The sequence below is a fragment of the Chiloscyllium plagiosum genome, chromosome 9, assembly GCF_004010195.1.
Source record: "Chiloscyllium plagiosum isolate BGI_BamShark_2017 chromosome 9, ASM401019v2, whole genome shotgun sequence".
NCBI lineage: Eukaryota > Metazoa > Chordata > Chondrichthyes > Orectolobiformes > Hemiscylliidae > Chiloscyllium > Chiloscyllium plagiosum.
Window position 1 is genome coordinate 64,266,652 of NC_057718.1, and position 18,441 is coordinate 64,285,092.

The following is an 18,441-nucleotide window of genomic DNA, read 5'->3' on the forward strand; positions in this document are numbered from 1 at the left end:
CCCCCACCCCACTCCAGCCTATCACCCTCACCTTGACCTCCTTCCACCTATCGCATTTCCAACGCCCCTCCCCCAAGTCCCTCCTCCCTACCTGCTGGGCACACTTTCCTCATTCCTGAAGAAGGGCTTATACCCAAAACGTCGATTCTCCTGTTCCTTGGTTGCTGCCTGACCTGCTGCGCTTTTCCAGCAACACATTTTCAGCTATACTATGGTTTTCCAAGCATGCTGCTGTTACTTTCTCAATTGATCTCAGTACATTTACAACAATAGATGTTAGGCTAAGCAGACTACAGTTGCCAACTTTTTCTCTCCCTCCCTTTTGACAGTTTGCCAATCCAACGATTTTTGGAAAATTTCAACTTATGCATCAGTCTCTGTAGCTACCTCTTTAGTGAGGATGATGATACTTAATTCTTTATTTCGTACCTATGGAATACTTGAAGTAGCTTTCACCAGAAAGTCTGACACAAAATAACCGTGTACTCCTCTGCCATTTCCTTGTTCCCCAAAACTGTCTCCCCAGATTAATTTTTTAACCATTGTATAATCTGTGACATTAATTTAGGTAAAGGAATGTGTGCTTTTTTTCAGTTTTTGCAGTTATATATAAATTCATTCAGCAGCAATAATAGTAGAATCCATTATTAAAATACTTCAGTATTATAAATGATAAAAAATGACGAGTTCGGAACAGGAATTCTATATCAACTTTTTGTCTGAAAAGTTTAGTCAGCTAGATATCATCTTTCCTCTGAGAAGAGTGACTTTTCAAAACAGAGGCAGATTCTGACCTCATTTTCAGTGTGGTGGAATATGCTAACCCAGCCTGAGCACTCAATGTAAATAGTCAAGGACAAAGATTCCCTAAATTTTGGGCGGAAGGATGGTAAAATACCCGAAGCATAGAAAGCTGTTCTGTCCCAGTGGGTGATGACACTTCTACCAGGACACCCTGTTTCGATGATTTATAGGGAATAATTTGCAGCTTTGTCTGTATAAAGTAAAATGTTCTAACATAACTAATGAAAAAAGCATAATAGGATATAAAAAGTTTGACCCAAAACCAAGATCAGCTCATGATAATTTGAATTTTGCATGTGCAGCGAGATATTTTCCTTTCTCACACAAGGATATGCCTATCTGCAGTTTGCTGATTTTGCATGAAGATGTTTAGAGGAGCATACAGAGGAGACTTCCTAATTACAAACTCACATCCCAGAAGCACAATGTGGTAACATAATTTATATTCTTTTCCACTCCTTCAATAAATGCAATTTTTGTGCATGATATTATTGTACCCATTAGCTTGATTGTACAAAGCCATTTCAAAAACAAGGACACTAGTTTGTACCACACGACTTACAGGAACTGATTTCCTGGGATAGAGAATTTAGACTAGGATCCCAGGAGAAGGTATTACCCGTTTAGAATTCAGATAATGAGAAAACCTTTTATTCAAAGGGCTGAGTGTCTTTGGAATTCTCTACAGTCGAGGATATGGATGTTCACTTGTTGAGTACATTCAAAATTAAGATGGTTGGATATCAAAGAACCCAAAACTAAGTCGAGGAGTATAGGGATTGGGACATATGGAGTTGATATAGAAAGTCACACAAGATCCTAATAAATGCCTTTGTAAGCTCAAGGTGTTGTATGCCTATTCTTATTTCTTACTTTCTTAAAATCAAATGCTACAATAAAACAAACACATTCTGAGTAAACTGTTTTCAGGCCCATACTTGTATATCTAACATAAAATGGCTTTTTTTCCAAAATCTCACCTTGCATAGGGAATGTATGACAGACTATACCTGAAAAATAAATTGGAGAAAGTTATAAATCTCATTAAGGTTTGAATAAAATCCACATTAGGTTGTCACAAAGTAGGAAAGGTTGTAGCATCTTGATGAAAAGTATCTCCATTGCAGGAAAAGAGAAACAAAAATTAACCACTGGAGAAAATATCCACTATGCCTCATTAAGGCTTAATGCTTCAGAATAGTTCTGTAAATTTGGTTTGCAAAGGAAATGCACTATGGCGACTATGGTATGTTTTGTTTAAGAGTAATTTTGTATTAACTCATTAAAAATATGCACCTCCATGATATCTGGCTTCATTAACCACAATAAAATAACTATGGAAGGAATTCAACTAGATCTATACCCTTTGATTTTGTCTGTACTTGCACTCTTTGATGCATTGCAACATATCACTTAATACCCTGTGTAAAGAATGGTGACTTACTAGATGACAAAAGGGAAAAGAAAATTCCTCATTAAAGAACAATAGGTTAGTGAAACAGTTGAATAACCAGGTCATAGTATGGAATTGTTTCAGGTACGTCAACCAGTTAAGTTTAATTAACCTGTTCAAGTGTGTTATGACGTAACTGCAAGGCAGGAGGCACTTGAACCAGAGTCCTGGCTCAGAGACAAGGACACTTTCACTGTGCCACATGACCCTATCAACCAGTTTGTATCATTATAAAAATGTTCAGCTAACAGCTTAATATAAAACTATCAAATCGACAACCACAGTTCTCACAACAGTGCAAATTAATTTTGGTAATGCCTCAGAATACACCAAAAATATGCTAAGATTTATTTTCTACTGACATCCTTAAGCCTTTAAAGTTTGCTTTGTAAAAGATATTAGCATCAAGACAGTTTGAAATTTACATTACTATATGATGGTAAATTGCTAATAAACATGGGACAATGGCTCAAGTTCATTATGCTATTCGGGCATTTAAAAGACATTTGACAAAGTTCCACATGAAAAAGATACTAGTAGAGTAAGGACATAAGAATCAGAGTCCCTACAGTGTAGAAAGATTTTGGCCCATAAAGTCTGTGCCCACTCTGATGTGTATCCCACCAAGACCCAGCATCCTACTCTACCCCCAAAGCCCCACACTTATCATGGCTAATCCACTGAGGCTATACATCCCTTGACACTATGGAGCAATTTAGCGTGGCCAATTCACTTAACTTGCACAATTTTAGACTGTGGGAGGAAATCCATGCAGATATAGGGAGAACAACTAAGAATAAATCTGTGCTGGAACCAGTGCAGGCACCATTGAGTGAATGGCCTTTGTGATTTGTGACACAGCTAACAGAAGAGGTTGGAGAACAATCGGGTTTGCTAAGGTAATGACATTGGCGTCTGATGGAGACATAACTGTTCCAGGGTCAATATGGAGACCAGTATGCTGTACAATTTACATCAGGGACTTGGGATTCAGAAAACAAACAGAAATTTGCAGATGGTATCAAGTTAGTGGAACTTCAGTAAGGCATTCGACAAGGTTCCCCATGGGAGACTGGTTAGCAAAGTTAGATCTCATGGAATACAAGGAGAACTAGTCATTTGGATACAGAACTGGCTCAAAGGTAGAAGACACAGGGTACTGGTGAAGGGTTGTTTTTCAGACTGGAGGCCTGTGACCAGTGGAGTGCCACAAGGATCGATGCTGGGTCCACTACTTTTCATCATTTATATAAATGATTTGGATGTAAGTATAAGAGGTATAGTTAGTAAGTTTGCAGATGACACCAAAACTGGAGGTGAAGTGGAGAGTGAAGAAAACCTCAGATTACAGCAGGATCTTGATGAAATAGGCCAATGGCAGTGGCAGGTGGAGTTTAATTCAGATAAATGCGAGGTGCTGCATTTAGGGAAAGCAAATCTTAGCAGGACTTATACACTTAATGGCAAGGTTCCTATGGAGTGTTGCTGAACAAAGAGACCTTGGGTGCAGGTTCATAGCTCCTTGAAAGTGGAGTCACAGGTAGATAGGATAGTGAAGAAGGCATTTGGTATGCTTTCCTTTATTGGTCAGAGTACTGAGTACAGGAGTTGGAAGGTCATGTTGCGGCTGTACTGGATATCAGTTAGGCCACTGTTGGAATATTGCGTGCAATTCTGGTCTCCTTCCTATCGGAAAGATGTTGTGAAACCTGAAAGGGTTCAGAAAAGATTTACAAGAATGTTGCCAGGGTTGGAGGATTTGAGCTATAGGGAGAGGTTGAATAGGCTAGGGCTGTTTTCCCTGGAGCATCGGAGGCTGAGGGGTGACCTTATAGAGGCTTATAAAATCATGAGGGGCATAGATAGGATAAATAGATGAAGTTTCTTCCCTGGGGTGGGGAAGTCCAGAACTAGAGGGCATAGGTTTACGGTGAGAGAAGAAAGATATAAAAGAGACCGAAAGGGCAACCTTTTCGCACAGTGGGTGGTACATTTATGGAATGAGCTGCCAAAGGAAGTGGTGGAGGCTGGTACAATTGCAGCACTTAAAAGGCATTTGGATGGGTATATGAATAGGAAGGGTTTGGAGGGAAATGGGCCGGGTGCTGGCAGGTGGGACTAGATTGGGTTGGGATATCTGGTTGGCATGGATGAGTTGGACTGAAGGATCTGTTTCCATACATTTCTATGACTCTAGTAACTGCAGTAGCGAGAAGAGGCAGACCAGAAAATAATGACTGGATAAAATCAATTAAGTTAAAGAAATAATAGATGAAATTTGTAAACAAAATACAACAAATGATATAGGGACAACAAAAAAGTGCTATGATATTGGAACAGCAAAAAAAAAGGACAGAATTATATTCATATATGCTCTTCCATAACTTTGAGGTATTTTAATCATGTAACTGATTACTTTTGTTCAGTATTTTGCAGGCTTGGTTAGCAAACTGCAAATTAGATAAATTAATGGTTGTTACAAGTGACTGAGAGACATGGAATACAAAAACATGTAATGTCCTATTTCTGTTATATATTTTAACTTCTATTTAGTTAGTAACACTGCCTTTACATTCAAAATATTAGATGACACATTACTAGTCCATGTTCTCCACCTTAATAGTAAACATTAATTTGTTGCTGTTTCTCAATTTCCTTTCAAAGTAAATAATTGTGAAATTAATCTCTTGGTGCACTAATACTTATAGATGCAGTGTACTGCCAACTATATCAGTTCAAATCAAATGCAAGTTCACTTTATCACCAAACCATTGTAATGCAGCAAGGCTCTTGTCACAGGCATTCCTTCTGTTAAAAGATTAGAATGATTATCTGCTTGCGAAATCTTATAACATGCTCCTTTTGCTGGTGGCTCCAGCTTTTGCAATGGTACTGTTATAGGTGGTTGCCACAACAATCTTTAAAGCGTTACAATGATTTACGCTGCATTGTAGCAAAAGAAAAACAAGGTGGACACTGCTTATCAGGCTGTGAGTAGTCATTAGTGGTAAAGAAATTCTGTTAACAATGGATGCAGAGACAAAAAACTCAAGTTTAAAACGTGAAGGGGCTATCTAACTGAATCTTTTAATACTAAATATGTCAATTTACTTTATTTAGCAAATGAAAAACCTGTAGCCCAGCAGTATCCTCCTTATTTATTGATCAATGTGGTTAATTTACCACTTACTCTGTACATTTCCCTGGTAAAATGCAATATTGTGTCTTTCCACAGACACGTAACAGAGGTTGGCTGCATAGAGCCTTCAACTTGTTCTGAAACTGTTTTCAAAGACTACTGTCACCCTGATACAGCAAATCCTCAGTATCCGGGAAATCAAAATTTGGCCTTTCTGCACCAAAGAATAACAACAGAAATCAATATCCATGGGCAAAACTTGTATCGGCAATTTTTAGACTTATTTTGAAACAAGCTCTGCACTTGCAAATTTCATTAGTCACAGGGGTTCTCATAAACCTCGCGGATACGGAGGAATGACTGTAGTTCAAAGCCTACAATTGACAGATGGGATTTCTTACAAGGACCTTGCTAGCAACTTCTGTGATTCCCATTCCTGCATTCCAAGGAGGTCTGATCATATGATGGGCAGTAGATGGATTGAACAGGTCATAGACACATAGAAGGTAGGAGGAGGAGCAGGCCAGTTAACCCCCTGAGCCTGCTCTGCCATTCATTATGATCATGGCTAATCATCAAGCTAAATACCCTAATCCCAAACCCTTCAATATCCCTTGATCCCTTTAGCTACTTCTTTAAAAACACAATGTTTGGCCTCAACCACTTTGCAATAATGCATTCCAGAGGCTCATCATTCTCTATGTGAAGAAATTTCTCATCTCAGTCCTAAAAGGTGTATTCCTTATCCTTAAACCATGACCCCAGGTTCTAGACTCCTGCACCCCCCCCCCACCTCCCCGACCATCAAGAACATCCTTCCTGCATCTAACCTGTGTACTCCTGTTAGAGGTTTCTTTAAGATTTACCTTTTTACAAAAATTTCTATAAAATTTACCCTCCCCACCCATTCTTCTGAACTCCAAAGAATACAATCCTAACCAACTCAAACTCTCCTCATATGTTTGGCATCAGTTTGGTAAACCTTTGCTTGCACTCCCTCTATAGCAAGAGCATCCTTCCTCAGAAAAGGAGACTAAAACTGCACACAATATTTCAAATGTGGCCTCATCGATGCACTAAGATATCCTTCTTGTGCCTGTACCCAAATCCTTTCGCTATGAAGGCCAACAGTTTGCCTTCTTTAGTGCCTGCTGCACCTGCGTGCTTACTTTCAATGACTGACGCACAAAGACACCCAAGTCTCATTGAACGTTCCCCTCTCTAAATTTACAGCCATTCAAATAATAACCTGGCTTCCTGTTTTGGCTACCAAAGTGGATAACCTCACATTTATTCATATTACACTGCATTTGCCAACTTACTGAGCTGTCCAAATCAAACAGCAACACCTCTGTATCCTCCTCCCAGCTCAGGCTCCCACCCAGCTTTGTGTCACAGTAGTTGAAGATAAAGATGAATGGTTTCAATCAGTTTGTGAGATTTGTCACTCAATAGACTGTGTGGGACAGGGATGTTTGAGAGGACAGGAAGCCAGGGGAGAGATGTTGAGTGGAAGATTCAAGCACTGATACACATTGTTGCATTCAATTGAATGTCAGCAAGATATGCCTGTGATAATCTATTCTTCTAGTCTGGCAGAGTTCACAGATATTTTGAGCTTCAACGGAATGCAAAGTACATCATAACTGGAATCTACTACTCATGCGCATTGCTATACTCAATTGAATGTTAACACGATGAGTCTGTTGCAGAATCTGATAGGTCAAGGACAGAGGTCCTGAGTGTAGTAGAGGCAGCACCCTATATAGATCCAACAGATTTAGTTAATATGTTGCTCTGATTTTGAGCTTTGCTGCTGTCTTCTTTAGATATTCTCAGAAGCTCCAAGTTCTATTGAGAGTCACTTCTAAGTGTATAGTTGGAATCATATTTTAGAGTCTGACAATCCATGCAATTCTTTTATCCATGCAATTATACAATTCTTTTTTGGCATTGGCATCCTGAAGGGAGAATACACTGGGTACGATTTTGAAGAATTCAATACGACACACACCATGTGCTACTTCCCGTTTGGTTTAAGAACTTTGAGTGTCTTATCCTGCAACATATCTCCAGAAGTGGAGACTACTCTTAATGTTGTTGAAGCTGGCTTCCGTTATGGGGACAGCATGTGAGATCAATTTTTAGTACTCTCCACCTATGCTGGGAACAGCTTCCAAAAGAACATGAAACAGCACTGTGCCACCATACCTCTCAGCCACCTACTCTACAGTGTGGCACTACAGCCTGTTCCTAAAGCAGACTGGAGTACTTTTAATCTGGGTCAGGACAGTTGTTGAAATAGCCCTTCACAACAGATGATACTGGACAAGGGAGAAGTGCATGGACTGACCAACTGACTACCACAGGGTCAAGTGCTAACCCTAAGGCTGTTTAACACTTTTCCAAATTACCTGCCAATAACGGTTTGCAAGTTAATTTAAGCTTTTTAAAAAATATTTGTTCATAAGATGTGGGCTTCACTGGCCAGGTTAGCATTTATCTCCTATCACAAAACACTGTGAAGAAGGTGGTGGTGAACTGTTGTCTTGAATCGTTTTAGTTTTTGGGGTATTGGGAGACCCAAATTATTGTTATGGATGGAGGTCCAGAATCGTGACCCAGCACAATGAGAGAACAGCAACATCACTCCAAATCAGGAAGATGTACAGCTTCTAGGGGAACTCCGAGATTGTGGCGATCCTAAGCATCTGTGGTCTTGCAGATCACAGGTTTGGAAGGTGCTGTAGGAGGAGGAGGTTTGGTGAGTTTATTAAAAGGCACAATAAAAATGCAATATGTTATCATTGCTTGTGTCTTCTGGGTTAAATTCGAGTTCAATAGTTGGCAAGATAAAACATACAATAAAAACTGTTAAAAGGGAACTAAAGTTTAGCTTAACATAAAACTTGAATTTTTATTTTCTATTGCAAAGAGTACATTGCAATTTATAAACTAGCTGTGAAACAAAACTATACTGCTACCTTTTCTTCCTTCATTATTGTTCAATAGAGCTGCTTCGATAGATAAGCTAAAATAGTGTTATTCTGTAGCTTTGTGAAGAGAAGGATTTGATGGAAGCAGAAGTAATTTGCTTGTTTTGTGAGCAGGCTTTGAAATTTGTATGCTAAGTGGAAACAATTTCTGGAATGAGGGATCTTGGTTGCACCCAAATAACTCATTTGAAATACTGAAATCAAGCATATCTATAAAACTTAAAATGGCTAAAAACAATGTAACGTTTGATTAGTACAAATTGAATAAAGAAACAAGCCACCTGGGTTTAAAAGGCACACATTTGAAAGTTTGTAGTTTTCCAATATGTGACTATGCTAAAATGAAAATTACAACCTTAACAGTAACAATAATCAAGTGATAGCAGAGATAAATACAGGACCACATTTGTTCTCATTTTTTTTTAAAGTAGCATTCTGTGATGGGTCTTACCTACCAAGTTATTGCCAGGAACTGCAATATACAGAAGATAAGGGCTAGTCCTTTTTTGTGCCACTGGAAGAAAAGAAAAGCTGTTTGATTGTCCGGTCTTTATCAACAGGTTAATAATATCCAACATATAATTAATCAGCTGACGGCCACAACAGGAAAGTATACCAACATTTTATTTTCCACTGTAGTTTATGTTAAAAGTAGTGAAAATCATGAAGTATGACATTCATGTTACAGAATAATAACATATAAAAATGGAATAAAACCAGACAAAATATAAATGATCTAAAAAGTAAACCAGACTAATCGGCAATACCAACAAGCTGCTGTGATCTTGTGTTCTAATCAACCAATGCCAAGCAGTACACTGTGCTCCACACATATTTGCTAACACACATTCCAACAGCATTGTTTAACTTTGCCAATTCCTAATATTAGTCACACTAATTATATTAAGCAAATCTAAACAATGATATGTATTTTCTGAATTTCATCAATACAGATATAAACAATCTTTGTTAAAATTAAATATCACAACAACAGGCTAGAGTCCAACAGGTTTATATGGAAATACAAGTTTGCAAAGCGTTGCTTCTTAGTCAGGTAGCTAGTCACCTGTTGGACTATAACCTGGTGTTTTGTGATTGTTAAACTTTGTCCACTCCAATACAGCCCCTCACATCAAAATTAGATACAACACTGTAAGGAGCAGTCTCAAAAAGAGCATTTCTGTAAAACTGGAGTTAAGCAACTAAGGAGAAATACCAAGGTAGTAAAAATCTGGAACAAAGTCCTCCAACCACTTACTGATTGAAAATTCAATTTGGTCAATATAAAATTTATAAATGCAGAATGCCAAATGCTGTATGAGTACTTGGTGTTAAGTAGGCTGGTTAGCTCAGTTGGTCCCGAGGCTAAGGTGTGGTTCAGATTAATGCCATCAAAAAGAGGTTCATTTCCTGTCCTGACTGAGTTAGATTTGGGATGTCCCTCATCATCTTATGAGAACACTAGGCAACCACCCATTTGCAAAAACTGCCAAGAAAACAAAAAAGCTCAGATAACAATGAGTCAAGAACCTGCCTTTACCTTTGAACAGCGCAATCATGGGTGACATGAAGATGGGTTAAGATGCAGGTGAACCATGATCAAACTGTACTGATGTGCTTGCTTGAGGGGCAGAGTAGCCTAGGATTCCATTCTTTATGTTTGATATGTAAGATTTGTTAACAATGCAGACAATGCCACAAATGAAAAGGCCCCACCTTGATTACCAAAAAATAAGTAAGTGGTCAGTGTACTGTTACAGCAATATCAAATCTGGAAATAAGTTACAAGTACGCACTCCAAATTTTCCAGGGCTTCAGTTCCACGTACATGGTACTCCTCGCAGAAGATTTTGTTTCTCATTTGGAAGCTTGACGAATTAACTCCGGAAAGCCTGTTCCTATTCATATTTACTTTCCAGCAATTTTCATGAGAGAGAGGATCATGAAGTTAGACTGTGACCAATCTTACCCAAGGAGCATTAAACCAACATGCATCATCCTAGCTGAAGTCAGCAAACTTAGCACAATCCAAGGTTGCATTAAAGAGGGATCTTTTGACCCGCACAGCTCAATGGAGGACCATCACAAAGTTTTATTCAGAATGCTAATTAACAATAGATTTTATACTTAACAAAGGGATAACATATATGCTACCTACCCAAAAGACTGCACATAGCGTTAAGGCGAAGCATAGCTAGAGAATAAAAGAGAAAAATGTTAATATTTTTAAAAACAGTGTCCAATTATTTCAGCAACTCAAATGCAAACAAGCCATTATGACACTTATTTAGAATAGTAACTTTTGGATGAACTACTTGCAACTGTTCAATTTGCAAGATACTGCCTATTGAAAGTATATGTGAACGAATGATTTCTTCTCTTCTAATACCTCAAGGCTTCACATAAATTACTTGTGGCGACTAAGATAACCGCTTCCCAGCATATAACAAATTTCAGGCTACAACTGCAGCCTAATATATTGCAACAGACCACAGTAGGAAGTATATTAGAGAAGAAAACAGTAAACAGCGCAGATCTCCCAGATCAGAAGCCCCTCAAACCTTTGTATACTATAGATAAAATAATGTAACACCATAGTTCTTACGTATATTAAAAATCCATTACTATGTATAAAAGGACTCTTGTAAGAACTGTATTTCGGGACTCTATTGCTGCCTTGAATTTGTGCTACTGAAGTTGCCGAGTAGGCTATTTTCGCCACTCAGCTATTTCAGTCATTACTTGAACACAATCCCACGAGGACAAAAATTTACATTTTGTCTAAAAGCAAACAGCAGTTCTCAAGCAAAAGAAAATAAAAGAATGCGTAGCTTGGGGAGGTACCAAGCAGGTGAATATACTAAAGCTGCTTCACGAGATAGCTCTCAAACGGAACTTGACACTCAGATGAAGATATTACATCCATAGAGAGCAGCTGTCAAAGAGGTAGGTTTTAAGGTCTGCTTCAAAGGAGGACAGTGAAGAATAGGGGCTTAGGAAAGAATTCCAAAACTTGAGGCCTTGTAACCTGAAAGTATGGCTGCCAATGGTGATTTCAGATGGTCAAAATTGGAGAAACACACATTACCATGGTGCTACCCAGTGTGGTCTGTGACTTGAAGAGCCTGAGCACAGCCAACAGTTTTATCCAGTTGTGTAAACCTCGGAGGTGTGTGCAACAGTGCCTTTTGAAAGCAGAAGCTAATGTGTCAGCATAGTGATCAGCATGCATGGAACCATCCAACAACTGTGCAGCTTGGCAGGAACGTTGGCCTCCACCCTCATCAAAACAATTAGAACAAAGAGAGGAGTGAAGCAAAATCTATGAGGAATCACATGACCCAATAGTTAGTGAAAAATTAAGTAGCTTCCACAAACTATAGATAAGCAAAACTCAAGAGTTGAAGAGAATTTTTTTGACATACAGGGCCAGATTCAAAGAAGTGAATCTGGTTACATAATATTAACAGAGGAGAAAGCACTACAGCCCATGATTTCTTTTCCACATGACATGGTCAACACTTCCCTTCTCCCACCCAAATAAACTAATAGGTGTATTAAACAATTTGTTTTTAACAACTACGTGCTTGTTTTCCTTAATTAATCCAGACTCTTAATTTTCTCCCAGTTTATCATTCCAACAAATTTTTTTAATCTTACCAAGATCAACTGCCTGGCTTGTTTTTGCTCAGCTTATCGTTTTACTTGCTCTTGTTCAAGGGTAAAACATTTGCATTTCTTCAGTCTTCTGACACCACTGTTGTATCTAATGCAGATGGGATAATTTTGGCTAGTGTCTCCGCAATTTCCATTCTTGATCCTTTATATTCCTTGGGTGCACCCCATCTAGTACTTGTGAAATCTCAAATTTAAATGCAGCTAGCCCTTTTCATATCTTCTCTGTATCAACTTTTAACTCTTCCAGTATCTAAACTGCTTTCTCCTCTACTATGACATCAGCAATACCGTTCTTGGCAAAGACAGATATTAAGTTCAGAACCTCAGCATTTCCTCTGCTTCCTTGCACTGATCCCTCATTGTCCCTTAAATCAGCTCCCCTCTCCAACAACACCTTCACTAAATGCCTTAACAAGATCTCTGGAGTCTCTTTCATGTTAGCAGCCACTCTGTTCTCACATTCTCTCATTCTTTCCCATTTTCCTTTTTGTTCCTTTGAACTTCAAGTGTTAGTTTAATCTATTTAAATTTGACATTCAGGGCGATCCCTGTATCCACAGGTCCAGTTACCCGTGGTTTACCCCGGCCTGAACATATTATAGGGGACGTTCCAAAACCTGGAACCAGGAGGCTGCTGGGAAGGTACGTTTCCCATTTAAATGAATAGGTTCACAGCTATCCATGGTTTAGGGCTTCTGCAGGTAGTCTTGGAATGTATCCCCCGTGGTCGGTTGGGGGTGGGGGGGGGGGGAAACTACTGTACTTTATTCCCCATAAACTATCAATAAGAGGTGTGTCACATACAGTGTATGATGGGGCAATGAGTCAGAAATTAGGGGGAGATGAAGTTCAGCGTTACAGTGAGGAATGTTGAAGAAAGCTTGGCCCAATGGGCTAAGGGAAGGAAAGGAACGGAACCAAGAGAGGGAGGTAAATGGATCTCCTATTTAATGACAAATATGTCCATGGGCTCCTGACACCTAATGTTGAAAGTGAGGGTCAGGAATCTAATTGTCAGTTTCCCCCAGGATATAGTTGGGGGCTACCTTTGCATTACATGATATTTCTGGAATAATGAGCAGCTCTGGCAGGCAGGCAGACAGGAATTGGATTAGTTAATGCTTTATATTTTGAGGCATCTCAAATCTGTGACCCATGGTTTAAAAGAACATAAAATAGATGCAGATGACATAATGAATCAATGCTGCAAAGTTAACCATGTTCCTGATTATTTGGAAGCCAGTGTTGGTAGCCACTTATAAATGTACAGCTTAAACAAACATTTGGATTCAGAACATGAACTGTTGAAATGCGTTAAAAAAAGGTAATACCATGAATGAATATCAGAGACTCTTGGCTTAACAGTCAGAATTAATAACTGAAAATTCCAACAGGTTAATTATTAAGCAATGTGAACAGTTGGGGCTTGAATCAAACAGCAAAGAAGAAGAACATTTTAAGTAATAGAAATAGCTTTCACATTAACATTTTGTTTTCAACGGAAATTAATCACCTTCATTTGTAAACGCTCTGTCAAAGCCACACTTGGGAAGAATTTGCTGTCCCTGACAACAAAACTGTGTTAAGGCATTAGAGTTACCTCAAATAATATTCTTACTGTTCGAAGCAGGTCTGCAACACTTGCATAAATGCAAACAAGTCAACACGCTCCACTTCTTTATCAAACAAAGGAGGAAACAGATGGGAAATAAAGGAGCCAGGAATAAGGTCCATGAGCCTTGTATGGAGTTCTTGATCTATTTTGTGATGTTTTGAGCAAATTCTTGAAAAATAACTTATATACTGTGTCATATTAATCCTCAATTTCCCAAATACTTAGTATAAACTTGGTCTGCTTCAGATACAATGGTGTAAGTTGTTTTTGTAAATAGTCTGACAATCTCATTTTTGAGAAAGTTGACTCATGTTGCCGTATAGCTACACAGCAAAGATAGACTGAACGATAGGACCCCTCTCACATGGACTAGATAGCAGTACTAATTCCACATGTATTGTCAATCTGCCCAATGACAAATCATGTTTATAGTTCAAAAGGCAATACCTGGTTTAAAACAAATGTTTTTCTTCCAACAGCAAGTTAAAATGTGCAAAGGAAGGCTTATAGCATTTGAACTCAGGAGTTTTTAATTCAATCTAAGTTCACTATATCACATATTGGCTTCTGTGATAAAAGATGGTTGCAACCTGACCCAGAACCTACAACTGGTTTCACATCTATATTTCTTGCTTTGTTCAGATGATGAATTATTCAGCTTGTCTGGCTATGTGTAGCAAGAAATTGTCCAGTCATCTGGAACCAGGTACTTAGAAAAATTAACCTTCAGGTAGGTTAAGTTTAGCTTTTGTTTAATGGAACACTCAATGTTCATAGCAGGAGATTCAGCTATGATAATTAGATAATTAGATTCTATCTTGTTGGATATGTTTTAGCTGTGGTACTTTTATGGCGCTAATGTTACTTGTGACTTATTAGCCCATACTGGGAACAAGAAAATTGTTGAGCGATATTTGTATTTGGCATACTTTGGTTATTGTCAGAGCTGATATTCTAAAGACAGGACACAAATAAAAGATGTAGTTTCAGAACTATATGCCTCTGTTCCAGCAATAATAGCTGAGTTGGAGAAAAGATTTAACAATTGCAACGTTAAAAGGTATCTTGAGCATTTAACCTAACCATGCTCACTTCTTCATTGGAGCTGGCAATAGCCAATTGTTTTGAGAAGAGCTGGAGTTTCAGATCTTGGTATCAATCTTTTTTTTTAAAAAAGAAGAAATTAAGATGTGGGCTTTGCTGGCTAGGTTACATTTATTGGCCATTCCCAATTGCCCTTGTGTTGGTGGTGAGCTGTCTTCTTGAACAGCTATAGTTCATTTAGAACAGGTACAACAGCAATGCTGAAAGTGACAGCGTTCCAGGGGTTTGATCCTGCAACACTAAAGCAACTGGAATATATTTTCAATTTAGGATGAGTGGTAGCTTGGAGGAATAGTTGCAGGTGATGGTATTCCCATTCATCTGCTGTCCTGGTATTTCTAAGTGGTAGTGTTCATGGGTTTGGAAAATGGTATAAGAAGCCTTGGTGAATTTCTGCAGCCCATCTTGTAGATGGCGCATACTGCTGATAGTGTTTGTTGGGGGTGAAGAACATGAATATCGAAGGTAGTAGATAGGTGTCAATCGAGATTATTGCTTTGTACTGGATACTGTCAAGCTTTAAATGCTATTGGCACTGCACTTATTCAGGAATGTGGAGAATATCCCATTACACTCCTAGCTTATGCCCTGTAGACAGTGGACAGGCTTTGGGAGACTCAGGCGGTGGGCTGGATTCCTATCCTCTGACCAGCTACTGTACCAATAGTATTTGCATGGTTAGTGCAATTTTGTTTCTCGTCAATAGTAACCCTCAGGATGGTATTAGTGGGGTTTTCAGAATTAGTAATGCCATTGCATTTCAAGAAGCAATGGTTAGATTCTCTTTTGTTGGAGATGGTCATTGCTGGAACTTGTTTGATGTTAATGTTACTTGCCACTTGTCAGCCCAGGCCTGGCTGTTAACAAGGTCATATTGCATTTTGGTACAGACTACTTCAGTATTTGAGGAGCTAAAAATAATCTTGAACACTATAATTATTGGCAAGCATTCCCACTTCTGTTGTTCGCACATAGAATATCACACTGAGGAGATCTTGCAGTGATGCCCTGGAGTTGAAATGTTTAACCTCCAAAAATCACAACCATTTTCCATTGTGCTAGGCTCAACTCCAAACAACTGACTTGAGTTTTGCTAGGACTCCTTGATGCCATAGTTGAATGCGATTTTGATGTCAAGGGTAATCATTCTTATCTCACCAATTGAGTTAATCATAGAATCCCTACAATATGAAACAGACCCTTCAGCTCAACAAGTCCACACTGATCCTCCGAAGAGTAACTCACCCAGATCCATTCCCCTACTACTCTACGTTTACCCTAGACTAATACACCTAACATACACATCCCTGAACACTATGGGTAATTTAGCATGGCCAATTCACCTTACCTGCACATCCTTGGACTGTGGGAGGAAACCAGAGCACTTGGAGGACACCCCACAGACACTGGGAGAATGTGCAAACTCCACAAAGACAGTCGCCTAAAGCAGGAATCAAACCCAGGTCCCTGGTGCTGTGAGGCAACAGTGCTAACCACTGGGTAAAAACAAGGGCTGCAGATGCTAGAAACCAGATTCTAGACTAGAGTGGTGCTGGAAAAGCACAGCAGTTCAGGCAGCATCCAAGGAGCAGGAAAATCGACGTTTCGGGCAAAAGCCCTTCATCTGGAATATTCAAGAAAGTACTTAACACACAACTTAAAGTTTTGAGCTATATTGACATGCAGAAAAGGATTGTTTGAAAGCTGCCAAAATTCTGAGGTAGCATTGGTAAAATACAAAAAAAAGAACAAATTTATACAATCCACCAAAAGAACTGAGTTTATTTAAAAATTTATCATATTTAGATCAATATAAAAGTTGTACTTGATTATTTTTCAGTGGGAAAGACTGCAGCCATTGATAGTACAGTCCACAGAGTGAGTTCTTGTACTGCAAGTTAGATAGAAATCATATGACTGTTCAAGGTGCCAATATCTGGAGGGGCAAAATCCCAAGGTAGTTCCCCTTTTGACAGGAAAATTGTACTTGAAGGTCGAACAAACAAGTAATTTCACACACATTCTTTGACGTTTAAGAGTCTGTCACTAGCTTGTAAAACACATTGATGGATCAACAATTCTACAAATATTCCTGTTTTAACTTAGTAATATGTGAAATAGACAATGAAAATGACACACAACACTACATAAGACAAAATGTAACCTTTCAGATGATTAGTCCTATTTCTGTCCAATTTAAAATATGTTGCCTAAACTTGACTTTTATAAGTATTTTGTAAGTATTTATAAGCATGATAAAGGTTTACTTATGATTGAGACCCTCCATCGCCAAATGTAAAGGCACTTTGAATATTACAAAACAGGATGACAATTTGTGCAACAGAAATGTTGGAATTTCAAAAAATCTTTTTAGTCACATCAATAAAATCACATTCAAAGCCCCCACCACAGATAGGGAGCTAATGAAAGGACCCAATGTTTCAGCAAGCTCCAGTAATTCACTTATTACCTGTGGTTTAAATTAGGACAAACAAATGCAACATCAAAGCCAGATAGGGCTGAGCTATTTGCCAAAAATTAGTGGTATTAATGATCATGGGTTGGAGAGAAAGGATGATGAACAAAGAGCTAACATAAATAATGTGCAGTAATGACAACTTGGAAATTTGAAAATTTTAGAATAGAATTGGCTTGCACTTTTTAAATTAATTCAGAATAATTTCTGGGAAAATTACATTTTCAAATCATACAACCATACAAATTAGGAACAATAGGCCATTTGGCCCCTTGAACCTGTGATTTAATTTTCCAATTGATCAGAGTATGGCATCAACTTTACTTTCATGCCTATTCCTTAGTCCCTGTAAATAATACTCTTTTATGGTACAGTACTTTATGTAAATTTGTTAAACTTATAGAAAGAATGCATACAAAAAATTTACTATAATAGAATTTAGAAGAAAACTTGGTGTAGTAAAGTTCTAATTACCAACATAATAATAGTGGCAAACAAACGGTTCGGATCAACCATCTTCTTCAGTTGCTTCAATGGGCCCATGAGAAAGCAGGTGCTGGAATTATCAGACAGAAAACAAATTTAAGTTTTCAGAAACTAGGTTTGGCAAAGAAGGTGAGTAGATTCAGGAGGAAAGAAAGACAAAGCGGTCTTACAGTTGTCAATTATTAGGCAGCAAACTATGAATCTCAATCAGAATCACCCTTTCACTTCATGGAGCCAAAAGATTTTTTTTTAAAAAGCTGTGTAGCTTTTCAAACCACACAATAGCATTGATATCAAAGTGAAACTTGTGTTAGGAAATGTAGTCACACTGCCATCCCGTCTTCACTTTGCATTCAATATTAATTTAAAGCATTTATTGAATTAAACAGCACTGATGGCAGTTACCAATAGGCTTTCTCCAAAATCTTCATTCAACAACCTGACTGCATCTCTTACAAAATGCAGATGATAGCAGTTTTTTTCAAAAAACTGGATAACACAAGGTATCCAGAATACTTGCCAATCTGAAAGTGGCATAAATTTAAAGAAAATAATTTACAAATTTCAGATGATACAGAAGAAAAATAAGGAAAATACTGAATACCAGGAAATTGTTTTACAAATGGAAACAGTCTTCACAGCTTTCTTTAAAATGCTGTTTTCAATTTTTAATAATTTCTTGGAACAAAA

At 38.3% G+C, this 18,441-nt stretch overlaps 1 protein-coding gene across 2 annotated transcripts in view; it reads right to left on the reverse strand.

Moving 5' to 3' along the window:
* sft2d1 (SFT2 domain containing 1) overlaps positions 1–18,441 on the reverse strand; it is a 65,559-nt gene that overhangs the window by 2,816 nt on the left and 44,302 nt on the right. Inside the window, exons 4-7 of one of the 2 annotated variants that reach the window (XM_043696110.1) lie at positions 17,740–17,821; positions 10,551–10,586; positions 8,848–8,906; positions 1,785–1,814 (exon numbers count right to left, since the gene is read on the reverse strand). In XM_043696110.1, coding sequence (XP_043552045.1) covers positions 1,785–1,814; positions 8,848–8,906; positions 10,551–10,586; positions 17,740–17,821 — 207 coding nt within the window. Of the gene's footprint in view, positions 1–1,784; positions 1,815–8,847; positions 8,907–10,550; positions 10,587–11,029; positions 11,715–17,739; positions 17,822–18,441 lie in introns of those variants that run through there. The other variant, XM_043696109.1, reaches the window with a different exon arrangement.